This window comes from Ochotona curzoniae, unplaced genomic scaffold (assembly GCF_017591425.1).
Source record: "Ochotona curzoniae isolate NIBS_2020 unplaced genomic scaffold, NIBS_Ocur_1.0 contig_3520, whole genome shotgun sequence".
In the NCBI taxonomy this organism is placed as follows: Eukaryota; Metazoa; Chordata; class Mammalia; order Lagomorpha; family Ochotonidae; genus Ochotona; species Ochotona curzoniae.
The window spans coordinates 19,761,898-19,785,807 of record NW_024465894.1 but is presented as its reverse complement, the minus strand read 5'-3'; the positions used below and the strand labels follow the sequence as shown (position 1 = coordinate 19,785,807).

General features: G+C 43.3%; 1 protein-coding gene across 3 annotated transcripts in view; it reads left to right on the top strand.

Annotated features, from left to right (window-relative positions):
• KIZ (kizuna centrosomal protein) overlaps positions 1 to 23,910 on the top strand; it is a 68,095-nt gene that overhangs the window by 19,447 nt on the left and 24,738 nt on the right. For 2 of the 3 annotated variants that reach the window (XM_040981773.1, XM_040981774.1), the window contains 5 exons: positions 4,022 to 4,664; positions 5,381 to 5,693; positions 17,418 to 17,502; positions 22,213 to 22,378; positions 23,708 to 23,773. In XM_040981773.1, coding sequence (XP_040837707.1) covers positions 4,022 to 4,664; positions 5,381 to 5,693; positions 17,418 to 17,502; positions 22,213 to 22,378; positions 23,708 to 23,773 — 1,273 coding nt within the window. The remainder of the gene's footprint in view (positions 1 to 4,021; positions 4,665 to 5,380; positions 5,694 to 17,417; positions 17,503 to 22,212; positions 22,379 to 23,707; positions 23,774 to 23,910) is intronic. The other variant, XM_040981776.1, reaches the window with a different exon arrangement.

The following is a 23,910-nucleotide window of genomic DNA, read 5'->3' as shown; positions in this document are numbered from 1 at the left end:
CGGGCAAAGGAAATGAACAGACATTTTCCTAAAGAACAGATTCACATGACTAACAGACAAATGAAAAGATGCTCGGGCTCCCTAGCCGTCAGGGAGATACAAATGAAAACCACGTTGAGATTCCTCCTAACTCCATTGAGGCTGGCATGGTTGTGGGGAGAATGGTACCCTCCTCCACTGTTGGTGGGAGTGTAGGCTAGTACAACCACTATGGAAATCAGTATGGAGAGTGCTTAGAAAACTGCAAATAAGTCTTCCATATGACCCAGCTATCCTGCTCCTAGGAATATATCCAAAGGAAATGAAAACTGCATATGAGAAGGGGATCTATAATCTTCTATTTACAGCAGCACAATCTATAATAGCAAAGACATGGAAACAACCCAGACGCCCATCCATAGAGGAGTGGTTAAAGAAACCATGATACCTCTACTCCAAGGAATATTAATTAGCCATTAAAAGTATGAAATTCCACCATTTGCAACTAAATGGTCCCAACTAGAGACCATTATGTTCAGTGAAATAAGTCAATCCCAAAAGGACAAATACCGTACATTCTCTCTGATATAAGACAACCTTCATGCAAAATAGAAGATCAGTAATCCTTTCAATACTGTTTTTGCTGCAGTTTATGGGTTTTTGTTTTTACTTTTGTTTCTTTTTTTTTATTTTTTAAGATTTTATTTTTATTACAAAGTCAGATATACAGAGAGGAGGAGAGACAGAGAGGAAGATCTTCTGTTCGGTGATTCACTCAAGTGACTGCAACAGCCGATACTGTGCCGATCCGAAGCCCCCCATATGGGATCCTGGCACGTTCAAGGCAAGGACTTTAGCTGCTAGGCCACACCGCCGGGCCATTACTTTTATTTCCTAAAAATTGTTTCTTTTCTAATTAAATTCTTCATTGATTCATAGATACAGTAGCATTATTTTCTCCAAGAAAATTTTTGTTTTCTGTCTTATTTCTTCATCGACACAGTGGTTTTTCAGTAGCACGTTATTTAACTCCATACTGTTGTAACTTTTTTTTAAAAGATTTATTTTTATTATTATTTTTTTTATTGGAAAGGCGGATATACAGAGAGGAGAGACAGAGAGGAAGATCTTCCATCCGATGATTCACTCCCCAAGTGAGCGCAACAGCCGATACTATGCCGATCTGAAGCCAGGAGCCTCTTCCGGGTCTCCCACACGGGTGCAGGGTCCCAAAGCTTTGGTCTGTCCTCGACTGCTTTCCCAGGCCACAGGCAGGGAGCTGGAAGGGAAGCAGGGCTGCCGGGATAGAACCCGTGCCCATATGGGATCCCGGGCGTGCAAGGCGAGGACCTTAACCGCTGTGACACCGCTCCAGGCCCCTGTTGTAAATTTTTAAACTTTAATCCTTTTGTTGATTTTGTTTTATGGCTTTTCATTTAAGGGGATGTATAGTAGCTGAATAATAAAAATTACATGTGTCAACTTTGAAAATCAGATTTTCTTCAGAATCTGTTCTTGCTCTTTATTGTTGAGTGACTTTCTAAACTAAGTATGTAGTGCATATTGGTTTTTTTTGAAAGATTTATTTTACTTGAAACAGTTACAGAGAGGGAGAGGAAGAGCAAAATCTCAGGAAAAAATTTTTTTGTCTGCTGGTCACTCCCCAAATGACTGCAACACAACCAGAGTTGAGCTAGTCAGCAGCAGGGAGCCAGTAGCTTCTTCCAGGTCCCCATGTGGGAGCAGAGGCCCAAGCACCTGAGCCATCCTCTACTACTTTCTCAGCACATAAGCAGAGAGGTGTATTGGAAGTGGAGAAGTCAGGATTAGAACCGACGTACATCTGGGACACCAGCAGAGGATTAACTTGCTCTGCCACTGCACTGGCCCCATCCACAGTCTTTTTCATGTGTAGTTGCTGAAGTTTCTGTTTGGCTCTGTTGTCAACTAAGCTGTGCTTGATGCTTTTCTTCAGCTTCTGACTCCAGCTTCCTAGATTAGACCATGCTTTTCTTAAATGCTTGAGGCTCTAATCCTCAGTCTTTGTTAGAGGGCTTTCCAAAGTGTATGATGGGGCATGTCCAGTGCCTCAACGGAGTTTGCAACACCACCTTAAGCCTTCAGTCCCTGCTTGCATAGAGCCCCAAGGTAAGCGAGAGGTGAGAGTTTAGGAGCTTCTTTGTTTTCCAGAGTATTCCCAAGTCTTTGAGCATGTGGGTGGCCGTCTGGGTTCCAGTGATGTGCTGGAACTTTTTTGAAGTTCCTTATGGACAACTTGTTCACCAGTATTGACTTTTGTGGCATGGTTTTCCCAAAATGATACGCACTGCCTGAAGCGCCCCCTAAATGGGTGCAGACATTTGCTTCTGATTTTTTGACAGATGCCCGCAGGGAGAGAGCTGTTTGTGCTGGGTGAGCATCCGGGCAGGTGGAGTGAAGATAGTCTTCTGCATCCCATTGCCCCGCACATGTGTGAGAGTGGGTCTGGAGGAACTACATCCCTCTCCTGCCTGTTCTGTGCCTTCCAGGCTGCTGGAAGGCTGTGAGTTCAGACTGTGGGTTTTCAATGTGCAGACCTGTGAAAGGAGGAATGAGAATGAAACAGGTTAAAGTGTTACCTGCTCACTGTTCTTACCAAATTTGAGCTGTTTCCCCTTTTAAAACTAATTATCTTGAGAGATGTAGAAACACAGAGAGAGAAAGCTTCTTCCATTTGCTGGTTCACTGCCAGATGCCCACAGTGCAGGACTGGGCTGAGCCCAAGCTGGGAGCTGCCAATTCAGTCCAGATCTCTCACCTCAGTGGAAGGGACCCAGGTGCCTGGACTGTCACCATCACCTCCCAGGGTGTGCCTTAGCAGGAAGCTGGGGTCAGAGGCTGGCAAGCTCCACAGTTAGAACTTGGATACAGGACGTGTCCTCATTAATTTCCTGAAGTCTAGACCAAATGCCCTCCCTGAGTTGTGTTCTTGAATAAATGATTCCCAGATTTTTAAAGCCGACTTAATTTGCAGAGATCGGAATTTCACCATTCCCTCTGGCATGGCTCTTCATTTTGTTGTTCACTTTGAAGTTGTTTGTTTGGGAATTGAGGGGCCAGACTATTTGGAGAGAAGTGAGTGTGTGATATGTGGCCCTTTAACATTTGGGCCTCAGAGGTTCACCTGCAAAGGAAGGATGCAAATGTGTGTTTCCATCTGTTCCGTGTGCTGTAGGAATTGCATGATTTCATGTCTGGAAATTTGTAGGTCCTTCTAGAGGAAGAGTGTTCATTTCCTGAAGGCTTTATGATTGTTCCTGGTCTCCCTTCCCGCTGTATGTCTGTGATCAACCCACCAGACTGTCATTTCTTTGTGTCTCCGCAAGTCAGTGCCCATTCTCCTCGTTGACGTACCAGTATATTCAAATTGATTGACGTTTCTTACAAATTGTTTGAAGATGTTCAGGAAACACTGATGCTATTATTTAAAATTTTACTAGAAATTAGTAGATATGGTACAATATATTTTAGTGCCATCCTGGAAGTGGGTACTGAAATTTTTCATATTACAAATTGCTCTGGAAATAGTTTTAAAATCTTTATTTGGTTCTTGTATGCCTCCACCCCTTTGGTGTGGATTTTGTTTTGTTTTGGTTAACTATGTCCCTAGCTCCGTTGAATTTGAACTGTCCTGTGGAGAGCTTTTAGAATGTGTAGCTTTCTAAGGGGAGACGGTTGTTTATTGTAAATTGTACACAACACAAAATTATCATTTTAAGCATTTTATGTTCATTTGTGTTCATCACATTTATTGTTGTGATGCATGCATTTATCTTCAAAAAAATGCAAGAGCCAAAGTTTCTTGAAAGTATATGCTATGTAAGCCACCATTGTTACCAAAATTCTGTACTGTCTATACTGTACATTTTCATTCATTCATTCATTATATGGCAAACTATGAGTTTTGTAAGACATGTTAGGTATTAACTTTTATCTCCTACTATTTTTAAAAACAACCTTGTCTGCTACACTGTGTGTTTAACGCACATCTCTTGTGCTGCAGGTTGCACTACAGGCTGGAATTAATTTGGGGACTGCCATGTCAAGAGGGTTGTATCAACCAGCAACAATCTTTATGGGCCGCCAAATGTCAGCCATTTCAAGCCTTGCCGACTTCAGCAGAGAGCAGAAATCTCCCCAGCCCACAAAGAATTTTTCAATTCCTGACCCACATTCACTTTCACAGACAGCCCAGAGCAGGGATGTGACAGACAGCTGTGTAGTACAAACCCACAGTGACACACAGTGCTTAAAGAAGTCTGACAACACAGATGGGAAGACATCTCTTCAGACGGGACGGAGAACGCCCGTCACAGGCAGCGTATTGTCTGAGGAGGAACAGACTCATTGCTTGGAGATAGGAGGCAACCCACGTCTCAGTGAGAATCATTTATCTGTAGGCAAAAAGTGTGCTCAACTCCATTCCCTGTTCCAGGAAAGATTAAGTCCAGAGAACAGAACCGATGATTTCAAGTGTGACAGTTGCAGCAGATCAGAGGAATCAGAGGGAGGAGTACTGACACAGGAACGTATTGAAGTTGAGGAAGCGAGAGCCAGCCCGCCAGTCTTGCCTGTGTCAGTCCCAGAACACTGTGCGGCTGATAGTCGCGCCCGGGAGGAGCATCCTGCCAGGCGAGCTTCCTCAGGTGGGAGGAGATGCTGTGTTGCTGATTTCTGAAGGGGGTTAGTTTTTCTATGAGACAGAAATTTTATGTAAGGATAAAATATAGTCTGTAATTTTATTGCTGTCAGAGGACAAAATGGCGACATTGTAAATTCCATTCTCGTGGGTTCTTAAATATGAATGAAAACATTTCTTTGTAAGGAGATTCTCCACTTTTCAGCCTACTATAATATTTTATTTCCATTTTAGTATATGTGCTGCCAAAGTGAGCACATCCTACTTTGATATTTTAATGATACTATAGGGGTGGACATTTGGTCAGCTGGTAGGTAAGGGACTGTCTGGGCCACCCTACGTCCCACCTCAGAGTGCCGGGTTCAAGTCCTGCCTCTGCTTCCCAAGCAGATTCCTGCTGACTGAAACTCACGAGCAGGTGCTAGCCAAGGTACTTGGCTCTCTGCCACCCACTCAGTTTGGGTTCTAGGCTTCTGGCTTCAGCCTGGCCCAGCACTTGCTCTTGTGGGCGTTTGGAGAGTGGGTCAGCAGACGAAAGATGTCTCTCTCTGTCCCTCTGCTTTTCAAACAAACCAATTTTTAAAAATATGCACCAATTTCAGAGTATTTTAGAGTTCTTCCATGCTGTAATTAGTTGTGGATTGTTTCTGCCTGGTGGTAATTAGTGTTTCTTTGCATCTCCCTGAGGTTAGCGTTCACTGATGTATTCCGTCCCCTCTTCAGGTCTTCATTCCCAGGGGGAGCTAGAATCACAAAGCCCCTTCCAAGGGGTGCAAGACGAGGAGGAGGAAAGCTTGAGCAGCAGCAGTGACCTCACAGTTTCTGTGAGTGAAGATGATTTCATTTTGAAGAGTCCAGAACCACAGCCAAATCCAGGTGACAAGATGGAGGGAGAAGATGAAATAGAGACCTTAAAATTAATCCACACAAAGCAGAAAAGAGAAGCCCTGCCCACTGAAGAAGATAAATGTGCTGTACAAACTGTAAGCTCTCCAGGTTCAGAAAAGGAATTCTCCACTAAGTCACCAACAAGAGAGTAAGCATTCAATTTTTGGTTTTATTATTTGGCTTTTAATTGTAGATGATTTTAGAGACTGCCATTGAGAACAGATTAGTGAGTCCTCAGCCATGAGCAAGTGAGCTCCTTAGGTCTCATAAGTACTCATTTGGTTAGGATCTCATTTTCTTTCTCTTTTTTGTTTAACAAAGTAGCTTTAAAATATGAGAACACTATTATTACCAGAAAAAATATATAAATATATATTTATTTATATGATGATTGGTAGTTTATAATTTTATCGCATGTTTGGTTAATTTGTAAGTCATTCCTTCAATCCTCTACTTTCAAGCACATTAGAAAAAATTTGTTAAGAAATTTTGGTACCAGGTGACAGTTAACGAAGCAGTTACAACATATAGTTCATAGAACCTTACATATGATTTTTCACTGTTGGTTGAAAGTACTGGGTGGAAGAAAACTTGCAAAGTTTTTTACATATCTCATATGTAGAAAATTTGTAACGTTTATAAACTGTTTTTTTTGTTTGTTTTGTTTTGTTTGTTTTTTAATTAACACTGGTAGCATTAAATCTTAAGCTAGGGAAGAAGGAACCTGAAAATAGCCTGAGGTCGATGTCACCTTTTCTGAAAGAGCAAAGTAGGGCCAGGGGTGTCGTTGTGTCACACTGGGGCACCTTCTTCCAGCCTGCCTCCTTGACCAGAACTCCCGGGTTGCACTGTGGTGCTGCCTGTCTTTGATTCTGTCCTGGCAGCTGTTAAAAGACTACTGGGCATGCTTGTGTATGCTCTTTGAGAGCACCCTTATAGCTTTTAACACACTGCCTCTTATCATTCATTATCCACTTATCGTGAAAGTTTAATTTGTAGTCTGATTGACTGCAGATAGATGTTCAGGAAATGTTTAGTAAGAGCACATCCAAGTGTAAAGTATTTGCACTATGGGCAGTAAAACTGATGTGTAGAGGCAAGCCACGTGCTTTGTTTTGCTTTTTATGGTAATAATAGTGTTCTCATCAAGGAGGGATGGGTACTACATACTACATCATCAGAAACTATTACTGTAGATGGAATAAATCTGTTTTTGGCTTTTGCATCTGTAAGTTGATGCCAACAGATTGTACAACTTAGTGCATTGGTAGGCTGATTGCGGGGTGGGAATACATCCCGGGGACTCAGTGGTTTCTAAGACAGTTGAACATGTGTATAGAATTACTGCTCAAAATCTATGTACAAGACAAGAATGCTTTGTCTGCCATTTGAGTGACTGTTTTTATATGACCTTAAAGCTTGCTCCTTGGAATTTGGGAATATTATTTTCCAGTATTTACTGGAAAATATAGGCATTTGGGGATATTTTGTGTGTTTGTCTTAATTAAAAAGATACTCCCAGAATGAAAAGGTAGGTCAGCAGCAGTGGTTGTTTTCTGTGAATCTGTTACCAGATTTGAACCTGCTGCTGTTCCCTGTGGTCTCAAGAGCAGGTTGGAGGCAGTTTGTAGTGAAGCTGTCTAGGCTGTAAGATCTACCACCCTGTTGCTGTTACCCAATTCCTTGCCTGCCAAGAACTGAGCTGGACAGCATGTTTATTAGGCAGTGCCAATCCCAGCATTGAAAGTGGAGGAGTGGATGGCACAGTTGCAGGAAACAATCTGGTTTTCAGTGTAGTCCTGGGGCCTCTGCTACCTGCCTCCCCACCTTCTTGGTGTCCTCATGTTTGGCAGTGTTCTCCAGATAGCAGAACAGGGCCATGACTGACATTGGTATAGGTGCATAAGTCCATACCCATGAGTTTCCCAGTTGGCACCAGTAGATGTGGCATGATATCCTGGGCATCCCCTCAGCCAACACATCGAGGTTTCCCAAATGGTCCACCCACGGTCTCCTGGGTGGCAATGATGGCAGTGATGACTCCAGCCATCACTGTCTTATCTCAGGAAAGTGCAGATGCTGTACAAAAAGAGGCTGCCCTCTGTCCAATGAGAGGCAGAGTCCCCATGTGGTTGCTGTTTTAAATGGAGGCTCATTCCTGCATCTCAGATGAAAGAAGTCAGATAGCACCATGACTATGTGCCTAATTTCAAAAACTTTTCACAACAAAATAAACTTTCCACTGACTTTCTGAAATTTTCTTGTACACCCTCTACCTGCATGTCAGTCCTACTTTAAAAGAAACTGAGAGGCTCAAGGATGTATTTTCCCACTTTTCATCTTGCCCACCAGGATTTTTGTTAACCTGCAGGTGTTCGGTTTGGGATCCAGAGAGTTATCAGGGAAAATGGACAGAAAATAACCAGTCTCCTAAAACAATGCGTGCAGCCATCACTAATGGTTCTTGGCTATTAAAAACCCATGATGGGTTCAGGCTGGTTGTCTCCATTTAAAAGTGGAGGGAAAAACTTATTATAGATTCTCCCAGGCCTTTTTGTTCCTCATTAAGAAACTCAAAGAAAAGCACAACAGTGGTTTGGAAGGGAGGGTGGTTCTGAGAATTCAAATGGAACAGAATGATGAGGTCTGTTTGGAGGCCAAAGCAGGGGGAAAAGGCAAGGGTTTTGCTTGTGCAGCCTCTGGTACAATGAAGAGGACCTTAGCACAGACAGGCCGTACCCTACAAAATGTAGCCCATAATTCAAGCTGTCAGCTTAATCGCACTGTTTGCAGGTAAAGAGAAGGCGCCCTTGTTCCCTAGGCAAAGAGAAGGAGCCCTTGTTTGCTGACCCCTGGTCCGCAGCCTGCCGCAGACCGCCCTGCTCTGTTGGCCTTTGTGTCTCTGTCCCCTCCGTGGCTCCTTTTTAGCATTGTGCTCCCTTCAAGTGGCCCCCTGGAAGGGACCACCCAGAGGGCTGCACAATGGGGACCGAGGTAGCCACCAAAACATTGGTTTTGTAAGAGCCTGTTAAAAGAAAAATACTGTTTAACCATGTATGTGTTTGTCCTTTCTACAACTGTTTTGTGTGGCAAACAAAACCCCGTGTACAAACTTCACTGGGGCCTCACATCCAGCTGTTCCAGCCATCAGGTGTCAGGCTTGAGATAGTCACATTCAGTTTATTTTCCCAGGGCCCTAATTCTGGATGTGAATTGTATTTATATGCTTGGATTTATGGGGAGGAAATTTGGTATCAAAACCCTACAAATGGCACTGGCTTTTAAAACCTGTTTCATTAGTAGTCTTCAGAGTTGCCTGACTACTGGGCCTTGCTATCTGGTGGAATTATTCCATAATACTTCTCAACAAAAGCTAGCAGCCCAGAATTCAGTTCTCAATAACCATTTACACCTCTGTAAAAGGATTAGGTCTAGCCAATTGTTAGACTGCTTAAGTCTTAATTTGCATCCTTATGGTAGTAGAACTTCTGCTGGCCGCTTTGTAGTTTCCAGTGGCATCTGTGTACCTGTAGATGGGAGGCTGCTAGAGATTTTCTCTGATTGGTGGAGAAGTGCTTCATTGCCTCAGGAGGAGGGGAGCACCACACTCATTGGATTAGCCTGCGGGTTTGAGGTGCTAGTGTTTGCTGTGGTTCATTTGTCACAATTGTGATTCTTGTATGTCTGGTACATGGATATATTCTGCTACATCTGTTGAAACATAAGAAACTTCTTGAGTCTTCTGAAGGATGTGTTTGGTTGTTACCAAATTTCTTTGGCAATTTAATGTCCAGAAAAATCAAGAACTTATCAAAGTGATCATTTTAAAAGATCAGAAGCTTCCTGTGTCTTGTAGCCAGTGGATGAAATTGTCTGTTCCCAGTGTCTAGCTGGAACTCATTGTCAGAGTTTGAGATGCCCTGCCCTGGCCTGCAGTTGCTAGTGATGAGAGTGAGTGGCAGGGGAAGCTAGAAGGTCAGAGAGATGGTGGGCGGAGAAAGTGGTCATGATTCAACTATTTTGAATGGATGAAATTTCATGGCATGTAGAATGCTTGGTAGAAATGGAAACAAAGTTTGGAATATGTTAATCACTAGTTCCGTTGTTTTTCCATCCTTCATAATGCCTGTAGGGATTACCAGCTAGTAGGAATCAGTCATGTTCTACATGAAGTAAGGAGAGTTGCCAGAATGAGATATATAACTCGAAAAGACCTGTACATATAGTTCAAACATGTTCTGTGCAGTACCAGGCATAAAAAGTTAGACACAGCTATTTGTAAATAAATGCTTTTTAAAATGTTTTAATAAAGGCAGATTTACATTTACAGAGCAAAGGAGAAACAGAAAGATCTTCCCTTCACTGGGTCACTCCCCAAGTGGCTACAACACCCAGAGCTGGGCTGATCCAAAGCCAGGAGCCAGGAGATGATTCAAGGTCTCCCAGGCAGGTTCAGGGTCCCAGGACTTTGAGCCATTGCTGCTTTCCAAGGCCACAGGCAGGGAGGTGGGTGTGAATTAGAGCAGCTGGAGTATGACCAATGACCATGTGGGATTGAGATCCTAGCATTGGAAGCAGGCAAGGATTAACCAGTTGAGCCATTGCACTGCCCTCCCCACCCCCTGAGTGACTAAATCTATTAGTTCAACCTCAAAGCTAAAGAAATCATTGTGCCTTAAAAATTGAAATACCTGTGAAATAAAAAGTCTCTTCTATTTTGCTTTTATGTTTTGGTATCCTGAAAAAAGAAAAAAAAAGATTCGTATCCAGAAAAGCATTTTTAGTGCATGAGTTTGACCAACATTTTTTTTTGTTTCCCTGTTGCTTTTATTTATGATTTATTCATTTTCATTATAAAGGTAGATATACAAAGAGAAGGTGATACAGAGAGGAAGATTTTCCATCTGCTGGTCCACTTCCCCAAGTGGCCAAAATGTCCAGAGCCGGGGGTTTCTTCCTTGTCTCTCATGCAGGTGCAGGGTCCTAAGGCCTGGTGTCTGGAAGGTGGGACAATAGCAAGCCAGTGTGCAGGATCCAAAGCAGAGTGTCACCCACAAAGGCTACAAGTGGACATGTTGGGACTTGCCAGGGAGTTGGAGCCAGTGGATTCATTTCTCTTTGCTGCTTCCTCATGGGTGCAGGCCACGTCTGCAGGTCTCATTTATCTTCCTTCATCCTTGTGGTGCTGAACACATGCCTGTCAAGTGGACCCAGCGGCTTGACCAGCTGTGGTAATAATTACCTAGCGCATTTATGTAAGTTGTTTCGTAAATGATCTCTTCCTTTAGGAGGCTATTATTGACTATTCCCAACTACAAATGTGCTCTGTTCCTTTAAAGAACACTGTTTTGTCTTTGATACTTTCTCCCATAGCTTTTTAGAATCAAGCTTCTCTCCAAATACATTTTTTAAGGCAGCAGCTAGCCAATTTGTTTGGGAACTACTATGATGCAGTGACAGGCCCAAACTAATTGGGGCCGAATTGTTAGATTCTACCATTTACTCAGTAGATTGGTGAAAGAGTATGGATCAACCTCTCTTTGTCTCCTGAGCTTACTAAAAATAAAGAAAATTAAACTGCAGTGAGATCTGAATGAAAAAATGATAGTCATTTTTCTGCATTTAGAAATAGAAGATGTAATTTATATTTTGGCCAAAAAAAATTGATTTGTTAATAGTAACAATTTAAGTAAATTTCATATGACTGATAGTGATGTAACCTTGTTATGACTGACAGTATAAAATTAGCCTTTTCTGCTGTTCACGTTGACTGTCACTCCTATTAGGTCAAATGTGGAATGAGATCACCCAGCTCTGGATTTGAACATCATTAAAGCCATAAAAGGGTTAAAACTTACTTCCTGTGATGGCTTTTAAACTTCCACACATACACACAAAGAAGTTTTTCAAATTGCCCCAATTTTACATCTTTGTCTAGAGACAGTATACTTGCTGCATTTTTATGTCTAGATTATATTACGGATGTATTTCACTAAACCACAAAGAGCCACCATAGATTCTAGAAGCTGGCGAGCTGTGCTTAAATAAACATCTCCTGCAGCACCTGTTTTATTTTACGGTCTCTGTAATCACTGTGACCTTCTGAAAGGAGGAGACCTTGACGCTTGCAGAGCAGCTGTCCTTCATCAGCTCCCAGACTGCCCAGCAGGAGGGAGCTATGAAAAGCAGGTCTGGTGTTACTGGCATGAAATTGCTGCTACAGCTGGATGGACATTCTTATTCCCAAACTGTTCAAAATCAACAGGGTCACAGAGTTTCAAACCACTGGTCTACACTGTCTGCCCAGAGATGAACAGTTGTATTGACAGTTTAACTTTGTGACCGACTCCCTCATCTATGGTTTTATAACTGTGATTGTTTCTAATTTTCAAGTGGATTTATGCAATTAGTGCCTGTGCCATAATTAGAATATGTTTTGGCCTCTGAACTCATACAGTTGTTGGATGTTCAAACCCCAGAGTCATGAGTTAATGGCGCTAAGAGGGTATAACTGGGCCTAGTGGCTAAAGTCCTCACCTTGAAAGTGCTGGGATCCCATGTGAGTGCCAATTCTAATCCTGGCAGCCCCACTTACCATCCAGCTCCCTGCTTGTGGCCTGGGAAAGCAGCTGAGGATGGCCCAAAGCCTTGGGATCCTGCCCCGTGTGGCAGACCTGGAGGAAGTTCCTGGCTCCTGGCTTCTGATTGGTTCAGGTCCGGTCGTTGCAGTCACTTGGGGAGTGAATCAGTGGATGGAAGATCTGACTTAGCAGTAAAAATAAATAAATCTTTAAAAGAGGGGGAGGGATGGTTAAAAACTGAATCCAGTGCTGGTGTTCAGCTGGTGGGACTCTTGGGAAGTCGTAATTTCCTTGAGTGGGTGGTTCTCCTGACAGGGTTGTTACAAAGGCCTGAGTTGAGTTCAGCTCCACTCTCAGGGATTGTTCTTCCACATACACTCTGCTGTTGCTGTCCAGCAGCCTTACCCAACTCCCGGCCAGTGGGGCTACTAGATCTGGGACCTCTGTGACCCCCAGAAACACTTTCTTTTTCTAAAATTCATTGCCTGCTGTTAGCAAAGTTCAAGGACTGTCCGAGATTGAAGGTAACAATATGGAAAACATACTATCCACTTTCCTGTAGCCCTTGAACCTTCTTACTCTAACTAAGTATGTAAAGAATGTCAAAATAAATTTTATTAATAAAAAAAAACATTTAAAAAAATTTATTTTGGAGAAGTTCGGGGAGGGTTGGAAGAGGAAATCGCTGAGCCTAAGGAACTCTATTATGGAAAATGAAGAACTTTTTAAAAAGAGGACTTAATTTTGAGGGGAACAATGTATATTAACATGTCCTTGTGATCAGCTCAGCATGTGAGGCCAGTAGAACCACCACCTAGAGGATGGTTTTGGCTGGACCAAGGCCCAGGAAATTTCCTGCGTTCTCAGTATCATTACGTCTCCTGATTGAAGTTGATTCTACAGATGTGATCCTGGACCAGCACCAGTACCTGGGAGCTTGTTGGAAAGGCACCTTCTCAGACCCCATCCCAGACTCATTAATGCAACAACTAGGAATGTGTGCAGCCGTATGAGTTCTAGCAAGCCCTTCTAAGGATTCATGTTGTTCAAGTGTTACCAGTATCCTAACAATGGTTTTTATTTTGGGTCTGCCTTTATTTCCTCACTAAAATGTGTCTACACTATTTACTAGAGGGAGACAAAACATTATACAAGTAGGTTAGTAGGGGGTATGTGAGTGCGAGTGTGTGTGTATGAAAACGCCTCTGGAGGGAGTTGGGCTGAAAGAGTAAGTGGTTTTGAATCTGCTTAGCTTGAATTTGAAACATCTTCTCTACCTCTTTTTGTGCCACATAGGTTGCTTAACACTGATGCTATAAATGGGGTATGGCGGTCAGTGTAACTATCATGGAGCAGGTGTAAGTGAGAATCGTCTCTAAAGGATCCTTGTTACAGAAGACTCCACCCAATCAGGTGGCTTCACGTCACCTTCTGAATCTGCAGTACGCATCCCTGAGCTGTGGGTGATGCTGGGAATGATTTTTCTGGTCACTAGGTTTTCAAAGGCAGTAAAGAGCAATGCAACAACGCCCTTTTGTAGGCTTTTTTTTTAACCATGCAAAATAAGAACTGCAGTCTTAAAATACAACTTTACAAGCTGGCTTGGGAAGGAGTCGTCTTTCTGAACCTCTTAGGTAGTTGGGTGATTATGTGCTGCAAGACTATTTAGCCAATATTTTATGCCTTTCTCTGCATTTTACATCTGTTTAAATACTATTTTGCATAAACACATTGTGGTGTGGCATGGAAAGCATATATGCATTTATAATTTTCCATGCAAACTGACTTGTTAGGCTAAATGATTTATTGTGTGACGCTCTTAAGCTAGGCTGCCAAACTTGGATTGTGGGTGATAAGATATGGTGTCTGCATCTACTACACTAGTGATTATTTCTCAACATTCATAATAGAGCTTTGATTTCCATTGTGGAAGGTTGTGTTTTACATGACTGTGGACCTCCCGTTGTGAATAAATCAGGCTTCTGTAAGAAATGATCCTTCTTTATGGCCAACACAAATTTAAAAATTACTGTCTGGAATCTTCAAGTCTGGTTCCTTACCACAGTCATATTTCAAAGCCAGATAAAGAAGTCAGGTTTGGTATCCTCTGTCAGTGTTGCTTTCAGTATGACTGAAGCTGCTGCTTAATGCACACTGATTGCCACTGGCTCAACCGCAGGCCTTGGACAAAGTGCCACATGTTTATGACCCTTGAGAGAAGTAGTCAGGTCTTTAAACGCAGGCTCTTTTTAATCCCCAGCTCCCTTCTGCTCTTTTTGCTCCAGCTGCACCCAGCACCTGAGAGCGATTACTGGGGTTGCCCCGTGTGAAATGTCTTATCTGCTTTGCAGTCTTTCCCTAGACCCTCGCAGCCCCTGACCTTTTGTAGAGTCATTCAAGAAGCGCTGATATGGAGCAGATGATCTCCTTTTGTTCTGTAGATGTTAGTGAGGTGAAGCCCTGGAATCCTGAACTCTGCAGAGTAGAAGGGCTTAACAGATTGTAACTATAGGGCTTTTTGGGTAGACTTGTGTTTCCTATGGCAGCAGCCTGGCTTGTGCCCCTGACCAAACTATGGTTCACATCTGCCTCCTTAATCTGAACTGTAAAAATGGAGCAGCATACATAAGAAAATAATGTGAAGAGTTCTGAATTCCTCAAAAACCAGAAATCTTCACCAAATGAAGCACAAAATTACTTCTGTTGTCATTATTGAGTTACGTTATGCCAAGGATTAAGTCTTCCAAGACCTTCATATGAAAGGTTTACTGTTATCAGCTGCAGGACCAAGTTATTATTTTAGGTAGTTAAAAAATTGTTAAAATATAATTTGTGTCATCTGTGGTAACTGCTGAATTGTTTCCCTTGTTATTGCCTCTGAAAAACATACTTAACATAAAAATGTTTCCTAAGTAGTTAAGTAAATTAAATAAATAAATTTTCATAAAAATAAAAACAACTTTTACCCCCTATCTTTAACTAATTGTGTCTAGTAGTGCTGCTAAACTCAAGCTTAAAAGTTGAGTCACCCCAAGTTTTTGGCAGCTGCCTGGGTCACCTTGAACCTAGGCAAGTGTTACACCGCTGGGAGAAAAGTGGGTACTCTGGGCCTGCTTAATGCCAAATTTGTGTTAACTATACCAATATGCTTGCAGAGCTGCCTGTTCTGTTTTTCTTTTTTCAAAGATATGTGGGGAAGGCAAGGAATGCTAGGCCTGCACATGCCATCCTGGCCCCCAGGTAAGAGGGTTGCTATAGATTGCCCTGGAAAGGGAATCTGGGGGCATGTTGCAGTGTTTGTGGCTGAGGACACATTTATTAGGGAAGGATTGACTTCTGGGGGCTTCCACAGACCTGTACTGGCAGGCAGGTGAGGGAGATGAGATGAACTGGGGTAGTGGGTGGGCCAGGTTGGACTGGGGCTGGAGGTAGGTAGGATTGAGTCAGGCTGCATCACCTACTGGCAAATGCAGATACTTAGAGCTGTCTCATACTGGGTACACATAATACCCAGGACTGAGAATGGGCATGATAGGATAACTTCGGGAACTCTCTTGCTGCTGCTTCCACTGGTAAGCATTAGAGCTGGGACTGGGAGTAGGCCTGTCTGGGGGAGGGCCAGACTGAGCTAGGTTGCCACACACAACCTCTTTCTGGTGTAAGAGAATACCAGAATGGTGCAGGCCAGCCAGGCTGGGCCACAGCACCAGCTGTCAAGTGGCAGAAATTGGCACAAGTCATGTCAGTCCATACTGCGGTACCCTCTTGCAGGCGCGAGATCATGTGGCAGGCTTGGCTGGACTAAGCTGTAGCACCCATCGATTCACTTGAGAGATGATACTGGCAGCAGAACTGACCAGGCAGTTGCATCTACCAGTGTGTGCATTGGCTGGTACAGCTGTCAGACAACCTGATGCTGTACTGACTGGTACACACAAGCATCAAGTCTGAGGTCACCCCAGGTAAGGTTTCTTGGGGGACTCCCCAACTAGATTGCTGGACTCAAACCCTAGCCACAGGGAAAGTCACAAGATATGGGATCTGACCGTGGGATGCACGTTATTGGGACTGGGCCTCCTCAGTTGCTGATGACTGTGTAGTTGACACCATGTCCAGATGCACACAGGGGACATGACAGCCAGCTCATCTAGGCCAACAGAGGACATTGATTGCCTTGTCAGAGGATGGAAAGCAGAGCAGGTTGGATCACTGTCCTGGCCAAACTTTGCAGCATGTTCCTGGGTGCATGGATGCACTAAGGTGGACTTTATCAACCAACAGACCTGAGAAGACTTTCTCAGTTTTGGAGCAATGAAACCAAATTTCTTAGAACTATCCAAACCACTCGAGTAACACCCTTGGAATAGTTTTTTCCACATCAAGGACTCTAAGACATCATCAAGTGACTGTCCCACATCCCCGGAGCTTATGTAGTTTGACCCTGCCCCTAAGACACAGGATATTTCCATATCTGACCCTTCACATTGTAATTGAAGATCTGCATGGGCATTCATTCCTGTAAACTGTAAACAATATTAAAAATAAAATAAAAATTTAAAACTTGATCAATTTTATTGTTTGGATTATAATATGTAAAATCCTCTTTAAGTCTGCCTGAATTATTCAGAATAAAATCCAAGGTATTTGTTACTTTGTGTTTAAACCTTTGGACAAATTACTACTTGTGAACCACTTGTCAGGAAATGCCAATGCATTTATTTTCTGATTATAAGCCGTTTCAAGTAGGTGAAATTAATTATAGACAAAGCCTATTATATTTTTCATTAGAGAAGGTGTAAATTAGTTTACATCAAACTTTGGGCAGAAATAGAAGACTTTTAAGCTCCAATAATGATAATATACTTTCTTTTTAACTGTGAGTAGACTATGAGTATAACCAAAAAATTGACATGAAAATATGATCTTTCTCTCTTAAGCACATTTATACAATAATCCAAACCGATAGCTACCTTCTAATCACTCTGTGAGACTTACAGACTCAACTGGCCAGGCCACTCCACAGACCCATTTCGCTGGACTTGGAGGGGTAGCCCTTGGCACTTAAGTGTTACAAAACTCCCCAGATGATTTTGTGTGCCAGGTGAGAATGCACAGATAACGGTGAAATCATAAGTCTAAAATTTGAAAAGTTAAATATTTGGACTCAAAATTACCTGCGCCTGGAATATGTCAGATACGAAGCATTTTAGATAAGCTGTCTTCTGCTAACTACCTGATAAATAATTGCATGCTACACGTGTGTTATATAGCCTCATGTCTCTGTTTTACAGATCTGAAGAAGCCCCAGACTCAGGCTTCCTGAAGGCACAGTTGGGTGATGCCACCTTGAGAGAACAAGTCCGTTCTCCCCAGGAGGTAAGCAGCCAAGCGGGCTCAGGTTTTCCCAAGCATGCGGACTGGACAACAAGGGTTAGGATTTTTAAAATAAGTTACAAGATGTATAAGGTATTCATTTGAGAAAAGTTAAGTTCTTAAGGATGATTAAAATATTTGAAAAAATAATGATACGAAAAGTAGTGAGGCTTTGTGGTTGATTGGTTGGTTGGTTGGTTCGTCTCTTGACTTTCTGTCTCACAACTTTTGCATACTATTTTATATAGGATTCCCAACATCTGACACAGTGTTAGTTTAGATCTTAGAGAGAACGTCATTGAACATTTCTGTTAAAACACTTCACAGGCAGCTTAGGAGCATCCTGAAACTTTCTGGCTTCTTGGCTCTATTCCCCCTGCTTTACAGATCCTGTCCCAGGCAGGTAAGGTGAAGAGACACAGCTGCCCCTCTGGGTGCCCCGTCCCATACTGGTGTGCCAGAGGTTGACTGCCTGTCCATATTGCAATTTCCAGCTAATGAGCACTCTTGGAAGGAACCAGACATGATTCAAGCCCTTGGGCTCTTGCTGCCCCTGTGGGAGCTGCAGCTTGAGTCCCTGGTTCCTGGCATTGGGCCTGGTCCTGCCAGGGCTATTGTAGGCACACAGGGATTAAACCAGCAGCTGGAAGGTTCTCTCTCTTGCTGTCACTCTTGTTTTGACTTTATTCTTTCTGTCTTGCTCTGCTTTTCAAATGAATACATTTTTAAAAGGAAGTTATCAAAAAAGACGGTCAAAATATTGTAAAGAAATAAATTACTATAATTTCTATCAATCCAGCAAATATATATATATATATATTAGTCCATTGCTGTATCTAGGTAACAGCGCAGATTCAATGGAAGAGAAAAGGTAAATAAAATATGGTTCCCTCTTTCTGTGTGATGACATTGTGTTGTGCCATATCATTAGAAAACAGCAGAGAATATGGGTCCTCAGAAAAGGAAGCCGAGCTATCAGGAGATGCAACAGGGGAGGCTACAGTGAAGAGCACAGGGCACGTGATTGACCCTAAACAGGTGGATGGCCTTTTGACCAGGTTAGAGTGCGAGAGGCAGCTCCTTCTCTCTGTAAATCTGATCTGCCTTTCCAATAAAAATAAATTTCTTTTCTTCTTAATAATAATAAAAAGGCAGATTTACAGAGAGGAGAGACAGAGACTCTGAGATCTTGCATCTGTTGGTTCAATGGCCACAATGGCTGAAGCTGAGGTAGTCAAAAGTCAGGAGCCAGGAACTTCCAGATCTCCCAAGTGGGTGAAGGATCCCAAGGACTTGAGCCATCCTCCACTGCTTTCCCAGAAGTGAAGCAGCCAGGGCTTAAACCAGCACACATGTGGAATGCCAGCGCTGCAGCAGATTAACCTGTAAAGCACTGCACCAGCCCCTTGTTTTGTTTAATGATCCTCACAAATCAAGGAGTTTCTTGTTTCATTCTCGAAGCATCCCAAATGACCACAACAGCCAGAAGTGGGCCAAGTGTAAGACAAGAAAGACAGCAAATCCATCCAGGTCTCCTACAGGAGTAGAAGGGTTTCAAGTACGGAGACACCTTCAACAGCTTTCCCAGGTGCATTAGCCGGAAGCCAAATGCGAAGTGGAACCGCTGGGACTTGAACCAGTACTAATATAGGATGCTGTTTTCACAGGTGGCAGTTTGACGTACCGTGACACAATGCCAGCCCCTGCATCATTTTGTTTTAAATAGAAAGAAATAAAGATATTGTTTCTTTTAGAGTTTCAAACAACCAATCCACTTTGAATTTTTCTAGTGTCTCCATTGGTGATAGGGGCAGGCAGGGGCAGGCAAGAGGAATGCCAAAGTAATAATTAATCAAAAATAAGTTAGTGACAAAAATCTGTCCTTTAAAAAGTGGCAGCAGTAGACGAGCTTTTCTAATAGATTGTACTGAAGAAACGCAATGTTAACCAAAAGTGAGCGAGGGAAGCCTTGTGAACTCAGTCTACAATATGCTTTTTGGACTCTGGAACTATTCGGCTTATCCATCATCATCCTATTATGAATACCAAAATGAAGAGTGAGTTGTTTCTGTGTGTTGAAATAAAAGCACGTTTATGGGCTAAACATCTCTTTTTGGGTAAAATCTTAGAAGTGTATACGTTTTGAAGGTCTTCCAGAATATAATTGGTGATGAGTCGATTGCAGCTCTGAACTATTTACTTTGATCTCTGGGGTGAATGGCTAATTAAATAGTCCCATGTAATGATGTTTACCTGTGGGTCCCTGTGCTGTCAGCTGGAGTCAATCCCTTCTCTTGAGTCAATACAGCATCGAAGCTGCAGAAACTGAGGTTGTTCCCCCTTGAGCCCACAGGAACCCTGCAGCACCCACACAGGCTCTTAGGCAGTTACATAACGGAGCTGTACACTTTTAGTTCTAAAAAATATGTAATTACTTTATGTGGAGAAAAATGAAATTAGTGCTTTATTGAAATTCAGAGTGCTGTAATATTGCTTTTCTCCCAAGTGATGTGTCTTCCCTCGCAAGGGGACTGGGCCCCAGCAGAGCTGGGAAGGTGCTGTCATCAATGGTGGGGGTCCTGTCTCGCAGCACACCAACACAAGTTCCGTTCTGGAAGCCTCTTCCCGGTGGTGCTCGGCCTGCTTCTCCTTGCCTGGCATGAGCCCGTTTGGATACTTTCCCTTGCTTTTCATGACCGCACAGAGAAACTCCTTCTTCTCCTTTAACTTAGGCCTAACTTAAGTGCTAATGCTTGGATGTCTCTTAAGTGCTGGAAAACTGCTTCTTGTGTGCCAAAGGAAGGCTTCTGGGGAAGTCAGCTTAATCTGTGTGTGAAGAAAGCTCAGCTCCTGGCTACCTTCATGGTAGTGAGTTCCCTGGTTTTCTGTATACAGAATGAAATGTAATTTTATCAAATGCCTTCACGTTCATCTCCTATCCAAGAAATAAGCTGCTTTTTCAGTGAACGTGTTTTTTTTTTAAACACATATTGTCAGTCTAAGAAAAGGAAAACTATAGCTTTATCTACAGAATTGCAATCACTGCTCTCTGTTCATATTTTAAAATGCTCTTCATATTATTGGGCAAAGACTAGATCAGAAAGAGTGCAGACACCCAAATCATTCCTTATCAGAGCAAGGACACTGCCAGCTGAGAGATGGCAGTTCAAGTTCAGGGATGTTATGTCTGTGTTTCTCCTCTCTTCCTCGGTGGATTCTGAAAGCAGGTGCAGGGCAGTGTAGTGGTCTTTGTGGGCAGCTGGCATGAGGGCTGGACAGCAGCTGATAAAGGGGACTAACCTTGGCATGGACTTCAAGGGCAGAGCCTCAATCCCAGACTGCAGAAAGAAAGACACTGAGCAGATCGTCCCTCAGATTGTTACTACAACTGTCATCAGGTCCAGGGACTAGTTTCAACGTAAGGAGAAGCCCTGGCTGTAAGAATTGGACCACAGGAATGTCCAAGGTTGACTTGATGCCAAGCCCTTCAGTTAGAGAGACTAGAATTCCTTAAATTTCTTAGTCAGTGGTGCCAGCTTGCAGTGTAGACTTTGAGTCTGGGAGGCCAGCCCGTCCCAGTGAGGGCAGAAGAAGACTTTCGTGAAAGTCAGGCCCAGAGGCAGTGGCCAAAGGCAATGTGCTTAAATGCCAAGCATACAAGGCTGGATTCTTTTCCTGCTTTGAAAGGAAAGGCTATTCTCTTCCCATTGTTAACTAAATGGTCACATTCTTACCACTTTGCTACTTGTGCTAAGGACAACCTGTGGTGCTTTGTCCAACTCTGTACTTCATTCTGGTGCTGCATCTCTTGTGTCCATTTTCCAAAGGGTGGCTTTGCGTGTATGTCAGAGAGCAGTGGGAGGTCACCTCCACCCCTACTAAGATCACTTCTCCAGTTGCCTGGAAGTAAGATACAATGTGACAACCAGAAGGAATAACCAGTGGTTCTCTACCAAAGCTTGTCTTTGCTCACATGTCTTTATTCCTCAGGGAAGAAGGCTGACCTGGAGGAAAATGGCTATGTGCTACCCCATGTCCTGTTAACTGACCCCTTTTTCTAAGAGTGTGGCCCTCAGCTTTCAGCAGACCTAGCAGCAAAGTGCAGCCTTGGCTGAATCCCAGACTTTAGAATAAGGCCAGTTATCTTTTTGTTAGGTGAATTCTCCTGAGCCACAGTTTTTCTGCAATCTTCCTGTTTGTGGCTAATACAGAGGTCTTTTCTAGGAAAATGGGGATACTGTGAGGTCACGTTTCCCCAGATCTCTGTCTCAGTCCAAACCGACACTATCTTATCCGCCTGGAGTACGGGTTTCACACAGTGGGAATCTAAATCTTTCCTTCACAAAGAGGGCATGGGCTCTGGCTTTTATTATGTCTGAGTGGGGATAGCGCAGCCTGCGGTATCCGTGGGAGCCACGTCTCCCGAACATACTTCACAAGGCAAAGAACGCGCTGCTGCATCACGGGAGAGCTGGTCCTCACAAATATATTATTGAGACTATAAATTGTTGTAAAGAATTAAACTGTGCTGGAAAATAACCAGATGTTATTTCATCTTGATGACATTTTAATTTCAGTTAAATGTCAGGAAGCAAATTAAATCCCAAGTCAAGCTTAACCTAACATTATATTTGAAGGCTGGGTCTTGGAGGCCAAGGGAAATGCGGCTGTAGTTTGTTTTTATTTCTTTGTGCTTCCTTTGAAACACTGTAGGCAACAGCATTCTTGAGAGAAGCTTCTGTGGAAGAGTGTGCCGATGGGTCGGCTGTTCACAGCACTGAATCATCTTGCAGCTTGCCACCAATTCTGAATGACGATCCTGGAAGAAAGGAAGCAAAACCCCCTCTGGAGCTGCACAGTGTTCACGCAAGGGAGCAAGGTGACTAGTTAAAGGGCCTGTCCACAGCCAAGTGGCCATCAGCATCAGTACCACCTTCCCTGGCACGACGTGTACCCATAAAATGGTGCCGATTAGAGACCACCTCTGTGACATGCAGAGTGGGCTGTGTGTTTTCCTACCTTGCAGGAGATGCCTGTGTGTGTTCTCATTCAATCTGGCAAGGGGAAGCCTGGCTGCAGGTCTGTGGTGGTGCTGAACCTCTAGTAAAATAAGTGTCAATAAAGTAGGAAATTCAGCTCCACAAAGGGGAAGGAGATCCCAGGAAAAGGATTTCATAATGAGTGTGGAGTTTGGCTGTCACTCATATTTTAAACATGCTTTCTTAATGGTAATAGAACCTTATCCGTGTCTAAAGAAAAAGCAGTGAATTTATTCCTTAAAAAATGAATAGTCAGTTTTTGGCATCCAGAAGCTGTGGCTGTGTCAGCATTACTGGCGGGACACACCTGGAAAGCAGCCCAGTGGTATTTCCAGGGAACCAGGAGTTGCTTAGGATGGATTCAGATGTCAAACTCAGTGTCCAAGCTGGGAGGCTCGTTCAAGTCCCACTCGCAGCTGACAGATATCAGTGTTTCTGCCTGAAAGCAACCCAGAGAGACGTTATTTTTTCAGATAGTCTAAATTTTATTATCACCAAGTCACAATGCAGATCACAGCATGTACCCCTTAAAACAGTAACAAACAAAACGACATGCATGAAGAAATCTTTGCACGGAGTCACAGTGGGTCAGCAGAGACAACGGTCACGGTGTGCAAAGGTCCTGGAATCTGCTGGGTAGGCTGCCCCATGCTTGAGGGGGCATCTTCTGGTTTCAGGCAAGGAGAAACCTACAGGATCATAATCTTCATTAACTCCCTGCCCACAGGAATCTCTTGGTTACTTCGTCCTGGGGAGGTTACAAGTCCCTGCTGCCTCCCTGCCTTGCCTGAGTCATTATTAGGAATTACAGTGGACAGTTACCTTGCGGGAGGAAGGGACAGTGGCTGGGCCACCCTTGGCAGACACACGGGCTGCAAGGGCAGCAGGGCGTGTTCTGGTGCCCTGGGCAGAGTGGGAAGGAAGTGCCAGCCCAGAATGCGACTGGTAACCCGGGGTCTTCGGGGCAGGGGTGGAGGTAACCTAAGTCTTAGAACTGGCTTCCTTTTAGGAATAGCAGACTTTCAGATAAGAAAGAAACTAGCAAAACAAAACAAAACAAAAAAACCAAAGAAGTTGAAGAGGAGTAAAAGTAAAAAGAACAGCAGCTAAAAACCCACAAATCAGTTCCATAATTTTTGAAATATACTTTCTTGCTGTTTGATTTTTAGAAGTTTCAAGTGACTGTGGAGATGAGAGAAAGGAAGACAGCATGGCCACGGCAGTCCCAATCACAGGTACGTGTCCCCAGTGCCTGAGCATTTCAAAAAGCAACAGAAAAGATTGATTTTACGTATTTGAGAGGCAGAGTTATAGAGAATGGAAAAGAGGTCTTTGATCTCGATTCACTCCTCAAATGGCCATAATGGCCAGA